The sequence below is a fragment of the Eleginops maclovinus genome, chromosome 22 (genome assembly GCF_036324505.1).
Source record: "Eleginops maclovinus isolate JMC-PN-2008 ecotype Puerto Natales chromosome 22, JC_Emac_rtc_rv5, whole genome shotgun sequence".
Classification (NCBI taxonomy): domain Eukaryota; kingdom Metazoa; phylum Chordata; class Actinopteri; order Perciformes; family Eleginopidae; genus Eleginops; species Eleginops maclovinus.
In genome coordinates this window covers 13213359-13234634 of record NC_086370.1, presented here as the reverse complement: position 1 = coordinate 13234634, position 21276 = coordinate 13213359, and the positions used below count along the sequence as shown (strand labels likewise).

At 39.2% G+C, this 21276-nt stretch overlaps 5 protein-coding genes across 10 annotated transcripts; 4 read left to right on the top strand and 1 right to left on the bottom strand.

Annotated features, from left to right (window-relative positions):
* The first annotated feature begins 1032 nt into the window (after positions 1-1032).
* LOC134858483 (peroxisomal N(1)-acetyl-spermine/spermidine oxidase-like) lies at positions 1033-5659 on the top strand. 2 transcript variants are annotated; one of them, XM_063874414.1, is made up of 11 exons: positions 1033-1243; positions 1759-1935; positions 2237-2367; positions 2504-2691; positions 2866-3044; positions 3249-3418; positions 4382-4467; positions 4572-4684; positions 4819-4973; positions 5082-5244; positions 5349-5659. In XM_063874414.1, exons 1-11 carry the CDS (start codon positions 1096-1098, stop codon positions 5363-5365), a joined length of 1527 nt encoding a protein of 508 aa, XP_063730484.1. In that variant the 5' UTR covers positions 1033-1095; the 3' UTR covers positions 5366-5659. The 2 variants fall into 2 exon arrangements, with proteins under 2 accessions (XP_063730484.1, XP_063730485.1); XM_063874415.1 differs by lacking the exon at positions 1759-1935 and having other exon boundaries at positions 1043-1243.
* Positions 5660-5781: 122 nt separating this feature from the next.
* Positions 5782-10784, top strand: LOC134858484 (peroxisomal N(1)-acetyl-spermine/spermidine oxidase-like). 2 transcript variants are annotated; one of them, XM_063874416.1, is made up of 10 exons: positions 5782-6033; positions 7137-7313; positions 7512-7642; positions 7764-7951; positions 8384-8562; positions 8674-8843; positions 9119-9204; positions 9314-9426; positions 9523-9677; positions 9769-10784. In XM_063874416.1, exons 1-10 carry the CDS (start codon positions 5880-5882, stop codon positions 9919-9921), a joined length of 1506 nt encoding a protein of 501 aa, XP_063730486.1. In that variant the 5' UTR covers positions 5782-5879; the 3' UTR covers positions 9922-10784. The 2 variants fall into 2 exon arrangements, with proteins under 2 accessions (XP_063730486.1, XP_063730487.1); XM_063874417.1 differs by lacking the exon at positions 8674-8843 and having other exon boundaries at positions 8384-8498.
* Positions 10785-10954: 170 nt separating this feature from the next.
* mtg1 (mitochondrial ribosome-associated GTPase 1) lies at positions 10955-14457 on the top strand. 3 transcript variants are annotated; one of them, XM_063874436.1, is made up of 11 exons: positions 10959-11229; positions 11336-11402; positions 12430-12532; positions 12614-12700; positions 12786-12842; positions 12993-13083; positions 13154-13230; positions 13322-13418; positions 13551-13632; positions 13722-13834; positions 14024-14457. In XM_063874436.1, exons 1-11 carry the CDS (start codon positions 11127-11129, stop codon positions 14119-14121), a joined length of 975 nt encoding a protein of 324 aa, XP_063730506.1. In that variant the 5' UTR covers positions 10959-11126; the 3' UTR covers positions 14122-14457. The 3 variants fall into 3 exon arrangements, with proteins under 3 accessions (XP_063730508.1, XP_063730506.1, XP_063730507.1); XM_063874437.1 differs by having other exon boundaries at positions 10960-11229; positions 13169-13230; XM_063874438.1 differs by lacking the exons at positions 11336-11402; positions 12430-12532 and having other exon boundaries at positions 10955-11229.
* Positions 14347-16651, bottom strand: sprn (shadow of prion protein). 2 transcript variants are annotated; one of them, XM_063874463.1, is made up of 3 exons: positions 16566-16647; positions 16194-16235; positions 14347-15836 (listed from the first exon to the last, which is right to left on the bottom strand). In XM_063874463.1, exon 3 carries the CDS (start codon positions 15834-15836, stop codon positions 15369-15371), a length of 468 nt encoding a protein of 155 aa, XP_063730533.1. In that variant the 5' UTR covers positions 16194-16235; positions 16566-16647; the 3' UTR covers positions 14347-15368. The 2 variants fall into 2 exon arrangements, with proteins under 2 accessions (XP_063730533.1, XP_063730532.1); XM_063874462.1 differs by lacking the exon at positions 16194-16235 and having other exon boundaries at positions 16566-16651.
* A 391-nt stretch (positions 16652-17042) lies between these two features.
* echs1 (enoyl CoA hydratase, short chain, 1, mitochondrial) lies at positions 17043-21276 on the top strand. The gene is made up of 8 exons (XM_063874446.1): positions 17043-17259; positions 18513-18710; positions 18788-18915; positions 19596-19695; positions 19799-19903; positions 19986-20105; positions 20210-20277; positions 20374-21276. Exons 1-8 carry the CDS (start codon positions 17169-17171, stop codon positions 20437-20439), a joined length of 876 nt encoding a protein of 291 aa, XP_063730516.1. The 5' UTR covers positions 17043-17168; the 3' UTR covers positions 20440-21276.

Sequence of the window (21276 nt, the reverse complement as noted above, 5' to 3'; positions counted from 1 at the left end):
CTTCCACAGTGACAAGAGAACAGATTAGCAGCATTGTTCTTCTGAGCGACCTTCTTTGCCAGCTAGTTCCCATGAGCTGTGTGTGTGTGTGTGTGTGTGTGTGTGTGTGTGTGTGTGTGTGTGTGTGTGTGTGTGTGTGTGTGTGTGTGTGTGTGTGTGTGTGTGTGTGTGTGTGTGTGTGAACCTATCAACATTACACAATAAGGGTATCCTGAGAGAGGAGGGCTGTTCCGTTTTCCCACAGTTTCAAAAACAGCAATAGTGTTGGGATTCCATCGACCTTGACCATTTTTACTATTTGATTAATTATAGCGAAGTATCATGCAACACAAAAAAACAAGCGTTTTTTATTTGCTTACTTACTACAATGTGTATGAGTGAATAAAATGTTTTTTTTAATATGGGCATTTCCCTTTTGGAGCTGCTCTTACATTGTTTTCTGAGGTTGCTGTTTTTAAATGCAATGAGGTGTCATAAGTTCAGGATAAAACATAAACACTTGCATAAACGATAGTCATTCTCACACACACACACACACACACACACACACACACACACACACACACACACACACACACACAGACAAATTGCAGGAGTAATACTGGATACTAAGTGGATCCAAACTATTTTCCTTAATATAATATGGATATATAATATATTCAATGCATAGCCATAACCTAACAGAATGTTCAGTTCGGTTATCTCCAATAGTGAATGCAATAACTGCAGGAAGTGTGTGCGTTTCCTTATTTCTGTTAATATTCAGGTAACCCTAAAACTCTCAAGAAAATATTCTATTCAAAAACTATTGTTTGTGTATAGGCCACCTCTAAAATTCCTAAACCAACAGATCAAGCACTATCATGCTTTTGGGGGTTTCTCTTTCCTGTAGTGTTTTTATAGTTGTTCTTGCATGTAAACACAAGAAAAACTATAAACGCCTCGATTGGACTTCCTTGTTTACTTTCTTAACGTCACTATCTAACACTCACGCTTCTATTGGCTATTGCTCCAACACATTGTACGTGATAGGCTAAGGGGCGGGACATCTTACTACAGCGTGTCAGCTGTCTGCATGGCAGGCAACACAGAGCTATGAGTGTGAATGCTAAAGTAGTTATAGTAGGATGTGGGATTTCAGGTATAGCAGCTGCACACAAACTCGTTAACGCTGGATTTCAGCACGTGCGGATCCTTGAAGCGACTGCAAGAAGCGGAGGAAGAATCAAAACCGGAACATTTGGTGAGATAATAATGTGAAGCAACTGTTCACAACTAGCCTACTGGAGTGTCTCAGTGTTTCAGTCCTTTGAATTTTAGAAAAATTGACAGAAATAAACACATTTCTTGCAGAGTCTTTAAGATTACAGTGTTGTCTATCAGTTGTTTTTCATTCTCGCTGGAATTTCGCTGTCATGCTCGCAATATGTTTATTTTCATTCCCTCTGATCTGATCCACTGAGCAAGACAGAGTTCTGAAAGGAGTAAAAATAACTATTACAAAATGAACACTTTTCTGTGTACAATGTGATTCCATACTGAAACAGATTTTACAGATCCAAACGTTTCCTCACCTAATTATAAACAAAATGTTCTTAATGAAGAACAGAGCTAGCCACATCGGTTTTAAATAAGTTTACTAATAAATACAAGAAATAATTAGAATAAAAAGGTTATTCCTCTTACATAAAACATTAATTTCTTTATTAAAAACAATCCTATATTTTCTGATCCCACGCAAACATTTTGAATCTGCAGGTGATAATATTGTTGAGATAGGAGCACACTGGATCCATGGAGCGACTGAGGAGAACCCAGTGTTTTGTCTGGCCCGTCAGTTTGGATTGCTGGACCCAGAGGCCCTCACCCCAGAGAACCAGGGCGTGGACGTTGAAGTTAATCCCCACTGGGCTTCCAACTTCTTCAGCAGTTCAGGTCGCCAGATGTTTTAAAATACAGTTATTACAAACCTGTAAATACTAAGATAGTTCAAACTAGTTAGAATCTGTACTTTAGAGTTGAATCAAACTTTATCACGCACTGAAAACAATAATAGGCCTATTCACAGGGACTGGATGTGTCTTATTGAGTGGCATACTGTAAAACTAGGCTATGGGGTGCTAATGGCTGTTTTCTTTTATATTGCAAGGAAGCAAGTGTAATTGATTAGTTACCATTTTGTTGTAACCTGATGATATTTTCCTTATTAGTCTTCTCTTTGTTGTGTAATTTGCAGGTCGCAAGCTGAATGCTGAGGATATCTTCCCTGCTGAGCAGCTGTTTTATGAGCTGATCTATGAAAGTTCGAAATGTGAGAGTCAGGGTGGAGAAACCTGGGCCTGTGTGGGAGATTTCATACGTTCAGAGGTACATTTCTCTCAGTGACTACAATAATATCACTGGATGATGACAAGATTGCATGGAGTATTTCAAATGTTCTTGATAATAAACTGGATTTTGTAAAAAATAAAGAGTTTGTTTGGTTTCTTGTTTTCTGGCCCAGGCTGAACAACAAGCAGCAAAGAAGTGGACAGATATTGATGCAGCTACCAGATGTCTGCGACTGTGTGTGATCAGTAACATGTTGAAGTTGGAGTGCTGTTTTAATGGGGCTCACAGTATGGATGAAGTGAGCCTGGGGGCCTATGGTCGATACAAGACTCTACCTGGGCAGGACTGTACATTCCCAGGGTAAGTATATTGAATATAGTGCAGCAACTATCAATTATTTCTAATACAAAAACGAAAGTAAACCATTACATTTACATAAATGACCTATATTATTAAGCCTGTTTAATAATCTGATTGTGTCAGCACACAAGTGCATGTCCACCTGAACTAAAATTAATTTTCTTTTTCATGCAGTGGCTATGAAGGTCTAGTCAAAAGCTTGATGTCAGAGCTCCCCACTGATTTAGTGACCTACAATCGTCCTGTTCGCTGTGTCCACTGGAACAACACAGAGAAGAAAGAAAACTCAGTGATGATCGAGTGTGATGATGAGAAGATAGATGCTGATCATGTCATTGTCACAGTACCTCTAGGTACATTTAAAGATATGTATTCACAAACACAGTTGGGATTTTCCATCTCAGACCATGATATCTGCACACATGACATTAAGTGAGGATAACATTGCTGATAATCATTGATGTTGGGCTTTTTGCTTATATTCTTTGGCAACCTAAATTCTATATATTTAGTTCTAACCATCATCTAACTTGTTCTGGTTTTCCCTTTTTCTTAAGGATATCTTAAGAAGCACCATTCAACCCTGTTTAGTCCTCATCTCCCTCAACACAAGCTGCACTCTGTTGAGAGACTGGGTTTTGGAACTACCAATGTAATATATGTGGAGTTTGATTCCCCGTGGTGGGATGCTGAATGTGAGAACATATATCTCGTGTGGGAAGATGAGGTGAGACAATATACAAAAGAAAAAAAAAATGGTGTACTGTAAAGTACAAGACTAAATTATTATTGAAATAAAATGACATAAATAAACCTATATTTAGATGTAGATATAGCTACAAATATATACATTTTAAAAAGCATGCTTGATTTATAAAAGCATTTAGAGGACCTGAGCTTATTTTGACCTAAGAGCCTGCTGGAGTCTTTTCTTAAAAAAAAGAACTATGCCTTGTTAGTTGTCGGTTTTTAGATGCAGGACAGCTGTGGATCAAGACGTACATTGTTGTCCACTAATCGGAAGGTAGGTGGTTCGATCCTCAAATTTTGCTGCAGTCAAAATGTTGAGTTGACCTACGGCAAGATACTTAACCCCAAATTGCTTCTGATGGCCTATGGTGGTATTTGACATAAGCACAGTTTACCATTATTTAAGTGCACTTGCCATCAAAGCTGATACATTGTACTGTAGGCCCTATTAGTAACAGGATTATTCTCTAAGACAACAACTAAGTCATTATTTTGTCTTGTGCTCCACCACAAGTTTTCTCAAAAGGTTAACTGTTTATAAGTTATAAGATAAGTCTGTACCTGTATTAATCTCTGTGGGGCAATTCAGGAGTTTAAGCAGCAACAGAGAGAGAATGAAAAGCAGGACAGTGTGGATTCACACAAGGATAGTACAATTAAAATTACATACAGGTAAGTAACTGTTAAAACTATAAATGAATTAAATTCACATTTTTGAGTCCGGATTGTTAAATATATATTTACATGTATGTGTGCAAATCATAATGCCGGTTAATGTCTTTGTGCAAACAGTGCAGGTTGTATTGTATATGTGCAGTACAGTGTATTGTTTAGCAAGTTATACTGTTAACCGCTTGTTGTGCGGCCTGTTTATGTCACTACTTGTAAAAAATGTAACACAGACTTTTGAAACAGTATCCTCTCTCTTGTTGTGATTCAGGATGGCATGGTGGACCAGGTGCCAGATGTACAGAGATCCTGGATTAAGAAGCTGTTTGGCTTCACTGTGCTAAAACCCACTGAAAGGTCAACAAATGCTGATCCTTGCATGTTTTTTTTTCTTTTTTCTAGAAAATAAATGATAAATACGTTGATGATGGATGCAGTCAGGTGTGTGGTTTAACTTTCAGGTATGGCCATGTTCTGTGTGGCTGGATCGCTGGCCATGAGTCAGAGTATATGGAGACCCTGTCTGAACAAGAGGTCACCCACACCATGACACAACTCATCCGCAGATTCAAAGGTGAGCCTAAAGAAGTCAGAAAGATTGAGCAACAATTGAGAGTACATCACTTTTTAGCACAACTTTTCTTTCTTTTAAAATGTGTTATTTTCAAAAAAGTGCTGTCAGCACTCTCAGACTAACTGTGTGTTTAGGAAACCCGTCCATCACCCCGAGGAGAGTCCTGCGCTCACAGTGGTTTCATGACCCCTGGACATGTGGATCTTACAGTTACCCTGGAATAGGTTGTTCAGCACAGGACCTGGAGAACATGATTGAGCCTCTGCCTACCAATGGGTCACTTTTACAAGTAATTACATCTTTTTAACACAATTCTGTGCACTTAAGGAAACACACAGACTAACACATAATATACCAAATTTGTAAGATCTTGTTGTAACTGTTATGCGTGTTTCAGCCCCTGCAGGTGTTGTTTGCTGGAGAGGCTACTCATCCCTGCTACTTCTCCACTGTCCACGGAGCTCTCCTCACTGGATGGAGAGAAGCAGACAGACTCATTTCACACTACTCCTCCATCAGTACCTCTAATGATTTAAAAGGGGCTGTTTATGTGTTGAAACCTGGAAGTTAATTTCCCCAAAAATAAAAATATGCCAATTTAAAGATGTCTGTTTCCTGATATAATTCAATTGTAAGAAGCCTATGCTCTCTTTTCATGTCAAACAGGTGCGGGGACTGTAGCAGAAAGTTTAAACGTGGAGAAAAAAAGGTGTCAATCTACAGCAAGTTATATGATTTGTATTATATTAAGTATCAGTTTTTGTTGTTTTAATACTTGTTTCAGCAACACAAACCTGAAGTATGCAACTACCCAATGATTATGCTTCATTCTTCAGAAGACTTCCTGTTTACCTGTGACCTAAAAACACCTGACCAGTGTTAATTTATAGACAAATACTACCCTCTTGAGGTAAATTACACTTTTGTAAAATAATGATTTGAAAACAAATAAATAAACATGCTACATTTCTCCTGCATTGACTGATTTCCTATTGCCTTATCATAAGTGAATGTTAAAGGAATTATAAGCAAGGACACAACAGGTGAGGGGCCAGATTCGTTTTATTTTGAAACTCTTAACCGGAAGACATGTTTTATTCTTTACTTGGGGAGGAAAGGTAGTATGTAACGGTAGGACAGAACTGATAACCGACAAAGAGAGGTACATTAGTGTTGCATAAGCGCACACTCAGCTATGGCTATGAGTGTGAATGCTAAAGTAGTTATAGTAGGATGTGGGATTTCAGGTATAGCAGCTGCACACAGACTCGTTGACGCTGGATTTCACCATGTGCAAATAGTGGAAGCAACTGCCAGAAGCGGAGGAAGAATTAAAACTGGCAAACTTGGTAAGATAATGTGTGAAACAACCACCAATCAACAGAATTTCTCGCGGAGTTTCAAAGGTTACAGTGTTATCTCTTGAATGTTTTGTTATCTCGCAGGACGTTTTATTAGCCTACCTAGCAATATGTTTTTAGATCTCCTCTGATCCGAGCAACAGAGCAAGAACGAGTTCTTAAAGGAGCATACATACCTACAATATTAACACGTGTCAGTGTACAACGTGATTCCATCAACCAAATATAACGTACCCAAGTCATTACGTTTCATTCAGCTCAATGTTTTATCCAGTGCGACCTACAGTAAACTGCAGAACAACAAGATAGGGCATCCGCTTCAAATCAGCCAAACCATTGTAATTGTTGGTGCATCAGTTTTAAAAATGCCCTTTTTCATTTCTTTATTTGGGTTTTATAGTTTGTGATGTAAAATATGTGTGCTTTATGAATGGGAGCTCATTACAACAATTTGGGGTTTTTGTTGAGGGGTACCTGGTCCCAGAGGTTGGATGGCACTTGCAGGTAGACCAGCCAAGAGGGAGTGCAGTGGTCAAGGTGTGAGATGACAAGAGCCTGAACGAGGACCTGCTTTGCCTTTCTGGTCTGTAGGCGACAAATCGTTCTGATGTTGTATCTGCAAGAGCGGGTTAAAGATGCGATGTTAGGAGTGATAGTCCAGTGACCCTCTCAGATTCCTTGCAGTCTGAGTCGGGGTAACAACAAAAGGCTGATGTTAATAGAAAAGTCATGGATGGAGGGTCCTTAACTTGAAGGAACAGTAGTTCTGTCTTGTGTAGATTGCGCTTTAGGTTGTGCATAGACATGCACTGAGAGATGTGAGCCATACAAGCAGAGATGTGTTCAACGTCCTGGGTTTCAGGAAAAGACAGAATCAGTTTTGTAATATCTGTGTAACTGTGGTAGGAAAATCAATGAGAGCCAATCAGAGAGCCAAGTGAATTGGTGTACAGAGAAATAAGGAGGGGACCAAGGGCCTAATGTATAACCCTATCACTAAAAACAGCAATAACATTGCTTTGAAGAAACAAATAAAACCAACTAAATGTATAATCTTTTTTTTTCAATCTCCATTATTTTATTTTTTGCAGGTGATAATATCATTGAAATAGGGGCAAACTGGATCCATGGACCGTCCGAAGAGAACCCGGTGTTTTGTCTTGCTCGTCAGTACGGGCTGCTGGACCCAGAGGCTCTTACACCAGAGAACCAGGAAATGGACGTCGAGGGACATCCCCCCTGGGTTCCCAACTTCTTCAGCAGTTCAGGTCAAGCCAATTTTTGTTATATAGCACTCAACCTCAAGAAGCTTTAGGATAAGGAAAAACGCATCTGAAGGTTGTCAGATATTGGTGTTTTAGCTTATTTTAAGACTGACCCTTCAGATACTTCCAAATATTATTAATTGGTTACTTGGTACTGTAGTGTATCACTTATTAGCTCTCTGTGGGATGTGTAATTTTCAGGTAGTAAGCTGAATGCAGAGGATATTTATCCTGCTCAGGATATGTTTCTTGAATTGATGAGTGAAATTTCACAATTCAAGAGTGAGGGAGAAGAACCCTGGGCCTGTGTTGGAGATTTCATACGTTCAGAGGTACGTTTCTCTGTGTTTACGATAATAACACTGGATGATGACAAGATTGGGTGGAATATTTCAGATGTTCTGAATCTTTTAAGAAAATGTTGTTTGTTTTGTTTCTTGTTTTCTGGCCCAGGCTGAACAACGAGCAGCAGAGAAATGGAAAGATATCGATGCAGCTACCAGATGTCTGCGACTGTGTGTGATCAGTAACATGTTAAAGGTGGAGTGCTGTGTTAATGGGGCTCATAGCATGGATGAAGTGGGACTGGGGGCGTATGGTCTATACAAGACTCTACCTGGGATGGACTGCACATTCCCAGGGTTCGTACTTTAACATACATATAGTGCAGCAATTATCATCTTTTTCTATAATTGATTTCCATAATTCCTTATTTCCTACATTTGAATGTTAAAAATATCATTTTTCAAGTTGTGTTATGCAATTGCCTGACTAAACGGTTGATCTGATACAAAAACCACTTCAACGACTCAATATGACTCAAAGGAGCTGCTTTCTTTTGATAAAAAGTACACTTATGAAACACCATAGGCTCAAACATGGCATTAATGTCCAATCCATGACACACCATTTACTCTTACAGAAATCTTCTATCCGAGATATGATCTGACTCCAGGAGGGCTCCTGGTAGCTTTATCTGACACATAGATAATTTGGCTTATTAGTAGTAGATATTTCAATCTGATTCTTTTGCATTTCTGGTTGACCTTAACATCATTTTCCGTTTCTCGCAGTGGCTATGAAGGTCTAGTCAAAAACTTGATGTTGGAGCTCCCCAGTGGTTTAGTGACCTACAATCGGCCTGTTCGCTGTGTCCACTGGAACAACACAGAGAAGAAAGAAAACTCGGTGATGATCGAGTGTGATGATGAGATGATCACTGCTGATCATGTCATTGTCACAGTACCTCTAGGTAGATTCAGAGATGTATATCAGCAAACAAAGTTTGGTATTTTCGATCTCAGCGCACTAAATGTTTAGGTTGTGCTACAACTCTGTTCTTGTGATTTGCTGTTCTTTACAGGATATCTTAAGAAGCACCATTCAACCCTGTTCAGTCCTCCTCTCCCTCTACACAAGCTGCACTCTGTTGAGAGGCTAGGTTTTGGAACTAACAATAAAATATATGTGGAGTTTGATTCACCGTGGTGGGATGCAGACTGTGAGGTCATATATCTTTTGTGGGAAGATGAGGTGAGATGTGCAGTCATTGAATAAAGAGACAGACAAGGACAACTAACCTAGTAGAATAGTCTTTTTAAAACACAGCTTTTCCGAGCGCTAGGGCCTTCCCTTTGGGGCTTGTATGATCTGTGTCAGGGTTGGCGCACTGTCTACTCAATAGAAAAGGGTTGCATGCAGACGTCTCTACAAACCATTGTGTCCTATTTTTCAACCACACATATTCCAAACCAGTTATCAAACATTTCACTATTAAACTGTCTGTTTCCTCTCGTTTTGTGATTCAGGATGGCATGCTAGACCAGGTGCCAGATGTACAGAGATCCTGGATAAAGAAGCTGTTCGGCTTCACTGTGCTCAAACCCACTGAAAGGTCAACAAATGCTGATGCTTGCATGTTTTGTGTATGTTATATTTAATTGAAAAACAACTGGTAAATACATTGATAAGGAATACCATCCTCTGCTTTTTTTTACTTTAAGGTATGGCCATATTCTCTGTGGCTGGATTGCTGGCCATGAGTCAGAGTATATGGAGACCCTGTCTGAACAAGAGGTCACACACACTGTGACACAACTCATCCGCAGATTCACAGGTAAGTCATAAAGATTGAGCAACACTTCAGAGCAGTTTGCTTTTTAGCCCGCACATTTGTTGTCTGTCAGTACTCTCAGATTAACTGTGTGTTTAGGAAACCCGACCATTACCCCGAGGAAAGTCCTGCGCTCACAGTGGTTTCATGACCCCTGGACATGTGGATCTTACAGTTACCCAGGAATAGGTTGTTCAGCACAGGACCTGGAGAACATGATGGAGCCTCTGCCTACCAAGGGATCACTTTTACAAGTAATTACATGTCTGTGCACTTAAGGAAACACACAGACTCACATATAGATCAAGTTGTAAGACATTGTTGTAACTGTTATGTGTGTATCAGCCTTTGCAGGTGTTGTTTGCTGGAGAGGCTACTCATCCCTGTTACTACTCCACCGTCCATGGAGCTCTCCTCACTGGGTGGAGAGAAGCGGATAGACTCATCTCTCACTACTCTTCCATCAGTGCCTCTGAACCACGCAAGGCAAAGCTTTAAAAGAACAATGCTGCTTTTTTATTTAAATCAGTCACTTAAAGGCGCTTTCAGCAATTCTAATCCAATACATTTTGTCAAATTCAGCGAATATTACCCAATCGTCTGCTCTGAGTGTGCTGAAACAAAATCTGGTGTTCGTACACACCACGGATCTGTAAATGGGGAAAAAATCAATAAGATTAGAAAAAGTCACTCAAATTTGTTCAGCAATGGAGAGCATTCGTAGACATGTGCACAATCAGGAAAATTAAGATTGAAGTTACACAGTAATCTTGTTTACATTTAATCTCAATATCATTGCATTAGTTGTGATTTTGTGTCTTTGTTTTTTTGTATTTTAGGAATGATTGAGTTCCAATGTAGCTGTTTTCAAATGTCCACATTGCTGATCTCATTATAAAATATTCATTACATAATATGTATTATGTATACATTGATTGTAATTATCTTTGGGATTTTATAAATTGTATATTTTTCAATAAACTGTTTTACCAGTTCTCTCTTAAGTCAATTAGTTAATCCCAAATCTATGAAGAGCTGGACACGGTTGATGTTGAGACACACCAGAATGAAAATAATGTTTCCCTTAGTCAATTTTCCATCTGTGTTTATTGTTAAAAAGATAATTTTAGTACACCTAAAATATATACAGGGACGGATCCACTGGCGGGCATTAAAATACTATTTATATTGTTTTAAACAGGCATAACAGCACATTACGTAAAAAGAAAACCTAGACAGAGAAATAGAAAGGCTGACTAAGAACTATTGCAGCCATCCATTTGTGTTAACAACAATCGCACAACAAATAAAGACCATGATTGTATAAAGTACACTTTTACAATTTTTATTGGAATTCTTGCTGCCGCTTTTCTTCTTGACTACTATATTTCCAATTACTTTTTTAATGCTGAGACTCATTTATTACATGGACCTGTACTTAGCTACTGATTTAAGTAATTCATCATTTGTCCTCTGGGGGGAGTAACGCAGCCTGTAGCGTAAAAACTGCATCGAAAATAAAACCGAAGAAGTCTCCAGCGGAACAAAGTTCTTCCTCGCCTTTAGATTCAAGTCGGCATGTAAACAGTGATGCACACCATTAACATGTCCAGTGCAGTAATGTGCTTTGTAGCCAGTCAGTTAAAAATAATAGTAAACCAAATCTAAAGTCAGGCGTGGTGATATTAAGAGTAACAGCAGACATGAAACTGTACCATGCCCTCTGTAATGTGGGGAAGTTCAGGACGTCTTTCGACTTTGGTGGACGAGAAGTGGCTCACTGGTTCCCCGGACACATGGCTAAAGGTGACAGCTTTGCTTAAGGTTACTGCAGAGTTTAACAATTAGTGTATGCATTTGAAGTATGAATGTGCGGATCTGTGTAATAATAGCTTCAACTCACCGTTTGCAGGACTGAAGCAGATGAGAGCCAACCTCAAGAGTGTTGACTGCATCATAGAAATACATGATGCCAGAATATCCTTTATTGTTTACTGTATTAACGTCAGGATACAACAGCGCAAAGTGCGACTTGTTGTTGTTGTTGTTGTTGTTGTTGTTGTTGTTGTTGTTTTTATCAAATAAGTAGGGTTGCAACGATTGCAAAAATGTCGGCCGATGCCGATACCGATGTTAAGAATAACATGTTTGCCGATGTTTTACTATGTAAACTATAATGGTAGCACAATGCAGACTAAGGCAACCTATCCCTTTTGAGAGAGAGTGGGGAATACGTGTGTGCATGTGTAAGCGCGAGAGAGAGGTTGAGCGAGCCATAGTAAGTTTCTGGAAGTTAACGGGAGTAGCAGCAAGTATAACAAAGTCACAAATACGACGGCCTCCCAAGAACACTGAAGAATGGATTTAATTTACCGATCCTCCAGACACCCGGTACACGGGGCAGAAGTCCTGCAGCAAGCGCAGCGTGCAGCAGCAGCTCCTCACAGAGGAGAGGAGACGCCCCCCGAATGACTTTAAACTTACGAGAGACCCACAGTCACTGTTAAATCCTTTAAAATGATGCCCTGACTTCAGATTTGGTCCGTCAGATTTAAAAACAACGACGCTAATGCGACTTCTGCCGGTCACGTAGCAAAACATAAACATCGGCGACTGCCATCGGTGATGTCACCTTATTTTACTGATGGGCCGATGGTGGTAAATAGGACTAGCATCGGCCGATGTCTCACCGATGTATCGGTGCATCCCTAAAAATAAGCTTAAACACATTTAACAATTAACAAAGCAATTACAGTTAGGCAAAACTAATAGCGTGGTCATATGCCTGTGAGCTAAAACTGTAAAATTACAAATTATTCTCATTGAAGCACATTTCTGAAAGTGGGTTTTTAAAAATAAAACAGTTCTAGGTGCCATAATCTTAACATGAACATTGTTCCAGAGCATATGAGGCCTTCTCTTACACTCGTTGCACATTACCAGCATTTGATCTCTTTTGGCTGGAGTGGTTAAACAAATTAGGGTTTTCTTTAACATTACCGACATCCCCTTCTCTGGAAGAAACCCAGCGTTTCAGGAGACTCTAGATGTCAAACCACACATGCTAATTCTCAACAAGATGGACCTTGCCGATACCTCCAAAGAGCAGGTCAACTGTCTTACTGCTATCTTTACAGTCACATGTTATTATCATTTAAAAATGTGCTAACAAACTACATTTGCCCTGCAGATAATCCTGAAGAAGCTTCAAAGAAACGGGGTGAAAAATGTTCTTTTCACAGACTGTTTAAAGCAGAGAGACGACAATGTCAAAAAGGTAAACATCATCTCTTCAAAGTTTGTCTTCAGCCAATATGAAAAAAATCTATTAGCATGATTTATTCCTGTTTTCTTTCCTGTAGTTGGTGCCAATGGTGGTGGACATTATTAAGAGCAATCCACGTTTTAACAGAGATGAGGTATGTGTGTTTCAGGCAGCTTAATTTTATTTTAAGTTGATTTAAACTTTGAGTGAAATAAGCTGCATATAAAACTAGACATACAAAAAAGATATACATTAAAATCCATTTGTTAGCACTTTTACGTTAATCGTGTTTTCAATCTTTCAGAATACAAACTATTGTCTGATGGCTATTGGAGTGCCCAACGTAGGGAAGTCATCTCTTATTAACTCACTGAGAAGAACATATTTGAAAAAAGGTTTGTATAATAAATAAGTTGTATAACAAGTAGTTTTACATTGATTGAGAATGATCACCTCTTCATTAAGAAATATCAATTTTAGGTCGTGCATCTCGAGTAGGTGGGGAGCCAGGTATAACTAAAGCGCTCCTGACTAGAATTCAGGTGAGTGTAGAGGACATGTACAACACTGTGTGTTCATGGGTTCATTGTGTGTATGCATTTGTAAAGTATTTGTTTCTGTTTCTGTCCCCAGGTATGTGAGCGACCCATAATACACCTGTTGGACACACCAGGAGTCTTGCCTCCAAAGATTGAGAGTGTTGAAACGGGCATGAAGCTGGCTTTATGTGGTGAGCAGGACAGGATTATTATTGTTGTGCAAAACTTACAAATAAACTATTCAGTGGAATGTGGATTTGTCTGTAAAGGTAGTTTTTCATTGTCCTCAACAAATATTTATATATGTTTTCTTTATTCACCAGGAACTATTCTGGACCATTTAGTGGGTGAAGAGATCATTGCTGACTACTTACTCTATTCTCTAAACAGGCTCGGAGAGTTCAGGTATAATTGACAATACTTTTGTATGGTTTGTGTATTAATTTGTCTTCACATAACGTTATTGTATACTTTACATGTGTGTTTATGTGTAGTTACGTGGAGAAATACAACCTCCAGGAGCCAAGCGATGACATCCAGTATGTCCTCAAACGCATTGCTGTGAAACTTGGAAAGACACAACGGGTCAAAGCCATTACTGGAGTTGGTAAGAAAGTGCTATTTGAATTCCTGCTACACATAGTATTATTATTATTCACTAGCTATCTCTTAGTTAAGTTAAACATAGGAATAGTACAATGTTTTGCCTTATTATCTTTCCTGACATGAGTGTTAAAGTGATATGATGATAATAAGGTGACCCATAATAAAAATGTTTGTTCCTCGTCTCCCTCAGGGAATATCACCATTACAGTCCCAAACTGCTCAGCAGCAGCTTACGATTTAATCAGAGCCTTCAGGAAAGGAGAGCTGGGACAGGTAATGCTTGACTGACCTGAGACATAAGTTTGCCATCAGCCTGAAAGGATTTATATTTAACCAAAAAGTGTCATCAAGGTCCGTCTCTGACCTCATGCCTATGACATTTTTGGGACATGATGCAATCAGTTCTGTTTATAGATGATGTATCAAAGCACTGTGTCCTTCGCAAATAAAATAATTTACCCTAATTCAGGCACTATTTTTTTCTTTTATAAGACATGAAGCAGATATCTGATCTGACAAGGTGTAAACATTATATTTATTAGCACAAAGACAGTAATAACAAACTCTCAATCTATGTACATAAGTGTTGTAGCTTGTAATAAAGTACATTTATATGGAACAGTCTGTTGCTCCTGAGTGTTTCCTGCAGGTAAAAAGATCTTGGATGATGGATGGATCATAAGAGACATGAATTACAGTGAGGGCAGCAGTTTTCTTTTCATACCAACCATGACATGGTTTGTTCATGAATCTGAGAAATGAATTAGCTTAATTTCAGCTGTTATAAAAAAGTATTAATTGTTCAGAAATTCAAGATGATTGTTGAAAATGCAGTTAAGCCAAATGCACCATACTCATTTGCCTTGTCTTGTTGCAGAGAATCCTCTTCATGGCAATATCAGTTTCCAAACCCATAAGTCTGCAGACAGAAATTGCTATTATATTTTCTAAATTTCAAGTGGCAGCTGTTTTGATTTCAGGGGCAGAACAACTTCAGTGTAATACATCAATTCCAGAAGTCCAAGCTTTATGTTAAGACCCAGACCTGGTCATTGTTGTACTAAACAGCCATTCTGTGTTTTCACTTTGCATTTCTTTTTGCTTATTGTGAAAAAAACATACAATTAAGATTGTACTATTTAATTTGGCAGCCCACAGTTTCCTTATCAAGGTGTTTCTGTTTTTCATCCTCCTGATGAAAAATGTTCACAATTGGGTCTAGGAATCAAGCATTAGGGAAGGAAACAAAGTATTATATTAATTCAAGTTCTGTCCCATTTTCTGCCCAATATTGACTTGACAAAGGTGCACTACTTAAAAGGTGAAAGGTCACAATGAATACTGAGTTGGTTACATTTGTTTGTTGGTATAGATGATTATATGTGTAAAAAATATACAGTACAGTGATGTGTTTGTGTCCATCCACCTCTGTGTTGCACCTCTGATCTTCCCAGTGCAGGTTCCAGTCATTTCTGCACAATATAGTCAGATCCAGGGCAGACTCAGGATTTTATCCTTAAAAATAAGCTAAACATCTACAGTATACTGTCTTGAAAAAATCCATATTTTTGGAAAAAAGTTGCAATAATGATAGAAACCAGTTGAGGAAAAGAATATCCATTTTGGGTTGAGCCTGACATTTGTGAATCAAAGTAATTGGTCCTGTTGTAGTAGCACAGCTCGTCCTCTGAGCTGTCTGCGTTGCTGCGTCTGTAGGCAGAGGCGTACCATTTATCCGCTGATAGCGCCACCGCCGCCCCTGCCGCTGCTGCAGCCGCCACCCTCACTGGGGAGGACCGGCCCACAGCCCGGACGCGGGAGCGGGTCCCTCCGTAGGCCCCGGCCCCCCGCTGACTCCCCGCCGAGGAGCTCCGTGAGTGGGTGCCTCGAGAGGAGCCACGGGACCCTCCACGACCCCCTTTGGACAGCACCGGCTCACACAGGAAAGCACAGAGCAGGAGGCAAGTCCAAAGTGTTGCAGCTACCCGGTTCATTCCTGACATCTGCAGGAAGAAGAAATAGGCTAATGGATCATTTTAGATATACCTGTGGTGGTTAGAATAAACAAGTTTAAAATGGAGGAATAACCCATAAATTGTATGTTGCTGTAAAATATTATTTGATTTGACATAGCACATGGCATAGCATTTTAGCAATCTTACTGTTTTTATTCCCTGATCAATGCTGTATAACACTCAGAATATTAGGAGTGACATAATATGCTCTGAACAGCGCTGTGGAACAAGGATTACACTGCCCATCATCAAAGGTGTGAGATATTCTATTCAGTGTCTCCTTTAAAAACATTGCAGTAGCCCCTCTTCGTTTAAGTAGGTCAGGTTAAAAATAAATATTTTCACCAGAGAATTGCTGTTGCTGCTTCATATGAGTTAACATTCCGCCTATGGATGATAATGAAAAGACAAAAGATGGCATTTCTGTCAGTAAAAGGCCAACATATGACATACAAGTCACAATTTCGACTTCTAACAGGGAACTGCAGACCTGTAGGAAATATGATCATTATTATACGTACGATATCAACAATATCATTCGATCAACGATTTGAAATGTTCATCTCATTGTTTTCTCATAAATCAGTTGGGTACCCTAAAGGAATCACACCAGCATTTAAAAATAAATGCATTGTATCCATATCATAAGCTACAACCTCGTCCATGTTAACCAGTAGAAGTATACCAGTATAGGCTAACATAACGGCTGGAGCGTACCTTATTTCCGTGTGATTTTATCCTTGCTTAGGTCTTTGCACTCGGAGAAAAGATGAGAGGTGATTGTCACGGACGATGCAGGCTCGTTCACGCAAGTGACTTGGAGAACGCGCATCTCGCGTGAATATTGAATGTGATTTTGATTGAAAATATGGCATTTTGAAAAAGACAACCACAAGCAAATTGCTCAAAAAGCACAAAAATAATTCACAAGTGAAAATCATATTTTATCGTGTACGTGCTGTGGCATTCATTTTATTAATTTATTATTATTATTATTATTATTATTATTATTATTATTATTATTAATAATCCTTCCCTTTTGTATGTATTTTTGTAAACTTGTATATGTATATGGTTTATTTGTACTGCACTATATGTAATAAAGACAACAAATACAGTTTTTTTTAGGTGAGATAATTGATTTTAAGTTAATTACATATTGCTCTACACTAAATAGACACTGGGTGGCGGTACCACGAATCCAACAAACATACAACTTCAGGAAAAACACCAACGAAGAAGAGGAGGTGAGCGGAAGGAGCTTCCAGTGTTATTGGAGCAAGTTCATTCGCATCAGTCCACCGCCGTGTAGTCGCTGTTATGGCTTTCCTCTGCAGAAGTGCTGCTTCTCTCCTGAAGTCCTCCCGAGCAGCGCCGGCCGTCCTGTCTGCTGCCCGCCTCTACAGCTCAGGTGTGTGTTTCAAAGACTGTCGAAGTGTGTATCGCACCTGCATTACAAAGTGAAATGGCCCTGCTACAATGTCAAGAAATCTGCGTCACTGAATGTGCATGTGCGACGCATATGGAGCAGACTGGCTCACTAAGTTGGTTATTTAGTTAGTCTGTGTTTTCTGTCATTTGCACCACCAAGAGATCTGAGCTCTGAACTTTTAATGGAAGATAATTTCATGTGGTTGACTCGAGGACCCTTAACGAGGGATTACACCCTAAAATTGATTGGCATTTTGCAGCCAAAACATAATTTAGGATTTGAACAAGATCGATCTGATGATTGCAGACACTAAAATCCAAAGGATAACATGTTAAAGTAAAAACATTGTTTTCCAATAAGGTCCCAAAAGACACAACACAAAACTAAATTCAATATCAATATAATATCACTACACATTAAATTAGAAAGAACAACATTAAAACACTTAAGTATTACGAGAATCATTTGGAAGTAAAAATGACTCTGAGTATACATTAGCACATTGCAGTGAATATATATACCCAGAGATAAATCCTGGAGCTAATCCACAGATGTGGCTAAATTACAATGCGACAGCTGTCAGGGATTTTACAGAACTGAAGGGTCAGATATGAAGTGACCGTCTGAGAGAAAAGAGAAACTTTATTGATTTCCATCTGTATACAAACAGCACAGTATATAGAACAACAACAACAATAAACAGGAGCCGTTTGCAGGTCCCTGACGATGTTAAAACGATACATGATATGAATGGTGAACACAAGTTATGGTCACCAGTTGAATGGGTTTACTAGTTAATGCCTGACTTATATCAAAGTTGTATTCAAGCAACCAACTACTTATTTTAGTTGTGGACCTTTGCTCCTCAAGGCATATCAGGGGATTCCACGAATACTATAAAGCCTCCACACCAGGCTCTATGAGTTGATCCTTCACGTTTTCTAGAATGATTAACTAGGTCTCAGAGCACATTGGTGATGATCTAGTTGAAAGTTTATGCTGCACCCTGTTATAGTTAAGGGTTAGTTTAGATGTTTCGGAAGGGGATTATATAAGGTTATCCAAAGTCATACCTATGATGGTGGACTGCATACCTTGCAGAACAGGTTGCTTTGAGAAAAAGGCTCAGATTAAACCTTTATGTTGAATTATTGTCATATATTCAAAATCTCTGCAGAAACTAATGGCACAACACTTTTTATCTGACCCATGTTGGTTCCATCTTCATGCAGGTGGTCAGTATGAGTACATTTTGGTGGAAAAGCGAGGGGCGAAGAGTGATGTGGGCTTCATCCAGCTAAACAGGCCCAAGGCTCTCAACGCTCTGTGTGACGGGCTGATGAAGGAGCTGGGACAGGCCCTGGATGCCTTTGAAGCTGACAGCGAGGTCGGAGCTATCGTCATCACCGGCAGTGAAAGAGCCTTTGCTGGTGAGGGACCTGAGTGAGTGTTCTGTGTTTTTTCACTGCAATGTATCAGTAGGGAACTAAACTTAAGTGATTTTCAGCTGGAGCGGACATTAAAGAGATGCAGAATCGAACTTTCCAGGAGTGTTACGGTGGAAACTTCCTGGCTCACTGGAACAGAGTTTCCACGGTGAAGAAGCCTGTGATTGCTGCTGTCAATGGGTTTGCCGTGAGTGTCTTTTCTTTTGTTAACTGAGGATAAGAAAAACCATGCAAACATTCAGTTAAAATTATTATTAAAACTTTCAAAGCATTAAAAAGGAAAAGGACTAATCAAGACGATAAAAGACAACTGCACTCATGTATAATATAAGGTAATGATATTTGTATCCTATTTCTGCTCCAAGGTTTTCTCCACATGTCTTGTCATGTGTATCTTTAGTTTCTTATCTTTCAATATTTACCCAGTTGCTCTTCTAGTCCCCCCTTTCACCTATATTTCCTCTCTCCAATCTATCTTCCTCCCTCTCTTATCTCCCACTATGTATATGTCCTTCCTTCATTGGATCCTTCATTTAAGCTTGTGTGAGTGTCATTTCAGTTATCCCCCCATTTTAAAGCTTCATTTATCAGCATGTGTATGTAATATTTAAGAAGTTCCACTTACTTTGGGACACTTTCATAACCCTAACAAAATGCATACCCAAACTGCAAAACAGCTTAACAACCTTAGACAAATAGAGCAGCAGTGTCCACACATTTTTCTCCCCTTTAGTGCAACTTTTTTTACTCCAAGAAATCCAGTATCATTCCAGAATGCAGAACAAAAAATGGGTTATAAAACAATAAAGAGTGACTCTAGTGTCTGTGTAATGGTTTCTGTGTTTTATAATACGTTTTCTGTTTCAGCTGGGTGGAGGCTGTGAGCTGGCGATGATGTGTGACGTCATCTACGCCGGAGAGAAGGCGCAGTTTGGCCAGCCAGAGATCCTGTTGGGGACCATTCCTGGTAAACACTCTTTAAGTATCCACTTTCCTTCCTGTTTTGACTTCCTTTTGCAACGTTTACCAGATTATTGCTTTTGGAGTTCATGATGTTGGTCTTCCTGCAGGTGCGGGTGGCACCCAGCGGCTGACACGTGCGGTGGGAAAATCCCTAGCAATGGAGCTGGTTCTTACAGGAGACAAAATTAATGCAGAAATCGCCAGGCAATCAGGTAACAGAAATGATGGTTTTCACTTACCAACAAGTTTTCATATTTTTGTCAAACTTATTTCAGTAGCTTTTTGTGTTTCCAGGACTAGTGAGTAAAGTTTATCCTGCCGACCAGTTGGTGTCTGAAGCTGTTAAATGTGGTGAGAAAATTGCTGCCAACTCCAAGCTGGTGTCTGCTATGGCTAAAGAAGCTGTTAACGCAGGTTTGTACAGTTATTGACCTAGTCATTTTATAAAGTATCGTTTAACTTACTAAATTGAATATGTTTATTTAGTGTGTTATTTCCCGTTCTACTTGTGATTGCAGCTTATGAACTGACTCTGGCTGAGGGTAATCGTTTGGAGAAGCGCTTATTCCACGCTACCTTTGCTACAGTGAGTAGAACAGCCCATGTGAGATGGAGTAAAGGGGGATTGGCTCTGATTTTGACTGTTCAATCATGATGTGTGCGTGTCTGTTTTCCCCTGCAGGATGATCGTAAAGAAGGCATGACAGCATTTGTGGAGAAGAGAAAGGCCAGTTTCCAGGACAATTAGAAAAGAGCAAACCAAGAGCTCGGCCAATAACACAAAGTTCCTGATATAAGCGAGTAATTTCCTTATCTGCAACAAGCTGAATTGTGCAAAAATCCTGATTTTGTATTGATATTGATTCATACAAGATGTTTAGTTCAGGATTTGGTACTAAGCGATTGCACCAGAGTGTCTTATCACAGTGAAGCTCTATTTGCTAAGTTTGGTATTAAAAATCAAAAGCAGTCTGGGTGCAGGGCGTGCACTGGGTTTTGTATTTGGATATCATTTGATAACTCTGCCGGTGTGCAATAGGAGGAATCAGTTGTAATGACTTGACTGACTTTGCCTTTTTATTTTACCTATCAAAGGTTTTTCTGCATTGTGAAGGTAACACACTTCTCTGTATATTTTTACAAATAAATCTCCAGAGTGCTTTTCAGCAATGTGACTGAGAAATTAACACAAATGGAAAGATTGGTCTGCTGTATTTATTAGAACACTGTTCAAGACCTTGGGATGTTTCTACTCATTTACAGAGTACTTTACTTTACCTGAGTATTTCCATTTTATGCTACTCTGTACTTCTACTCCACTACAGCTGAGAGGTTAATCGTGTACTTTTACTTTACTTTACTACATTTATTTAATACCTTTTACTTAAATTTACAGATTTGGATTGCTAATGTGAAATAAAATCAACACTTTTTTAAGACTTCAGTTACACCTGGAGCAAATTCAAAAACTACCCTGCAGCATACAAAGTCATTAAAATGAGCTGCACCTGTACCAGCTTTGATAACACTTAAATGCATCAATAATTATAATCAAAACATATAATAAATATAATTCTGAAATGGA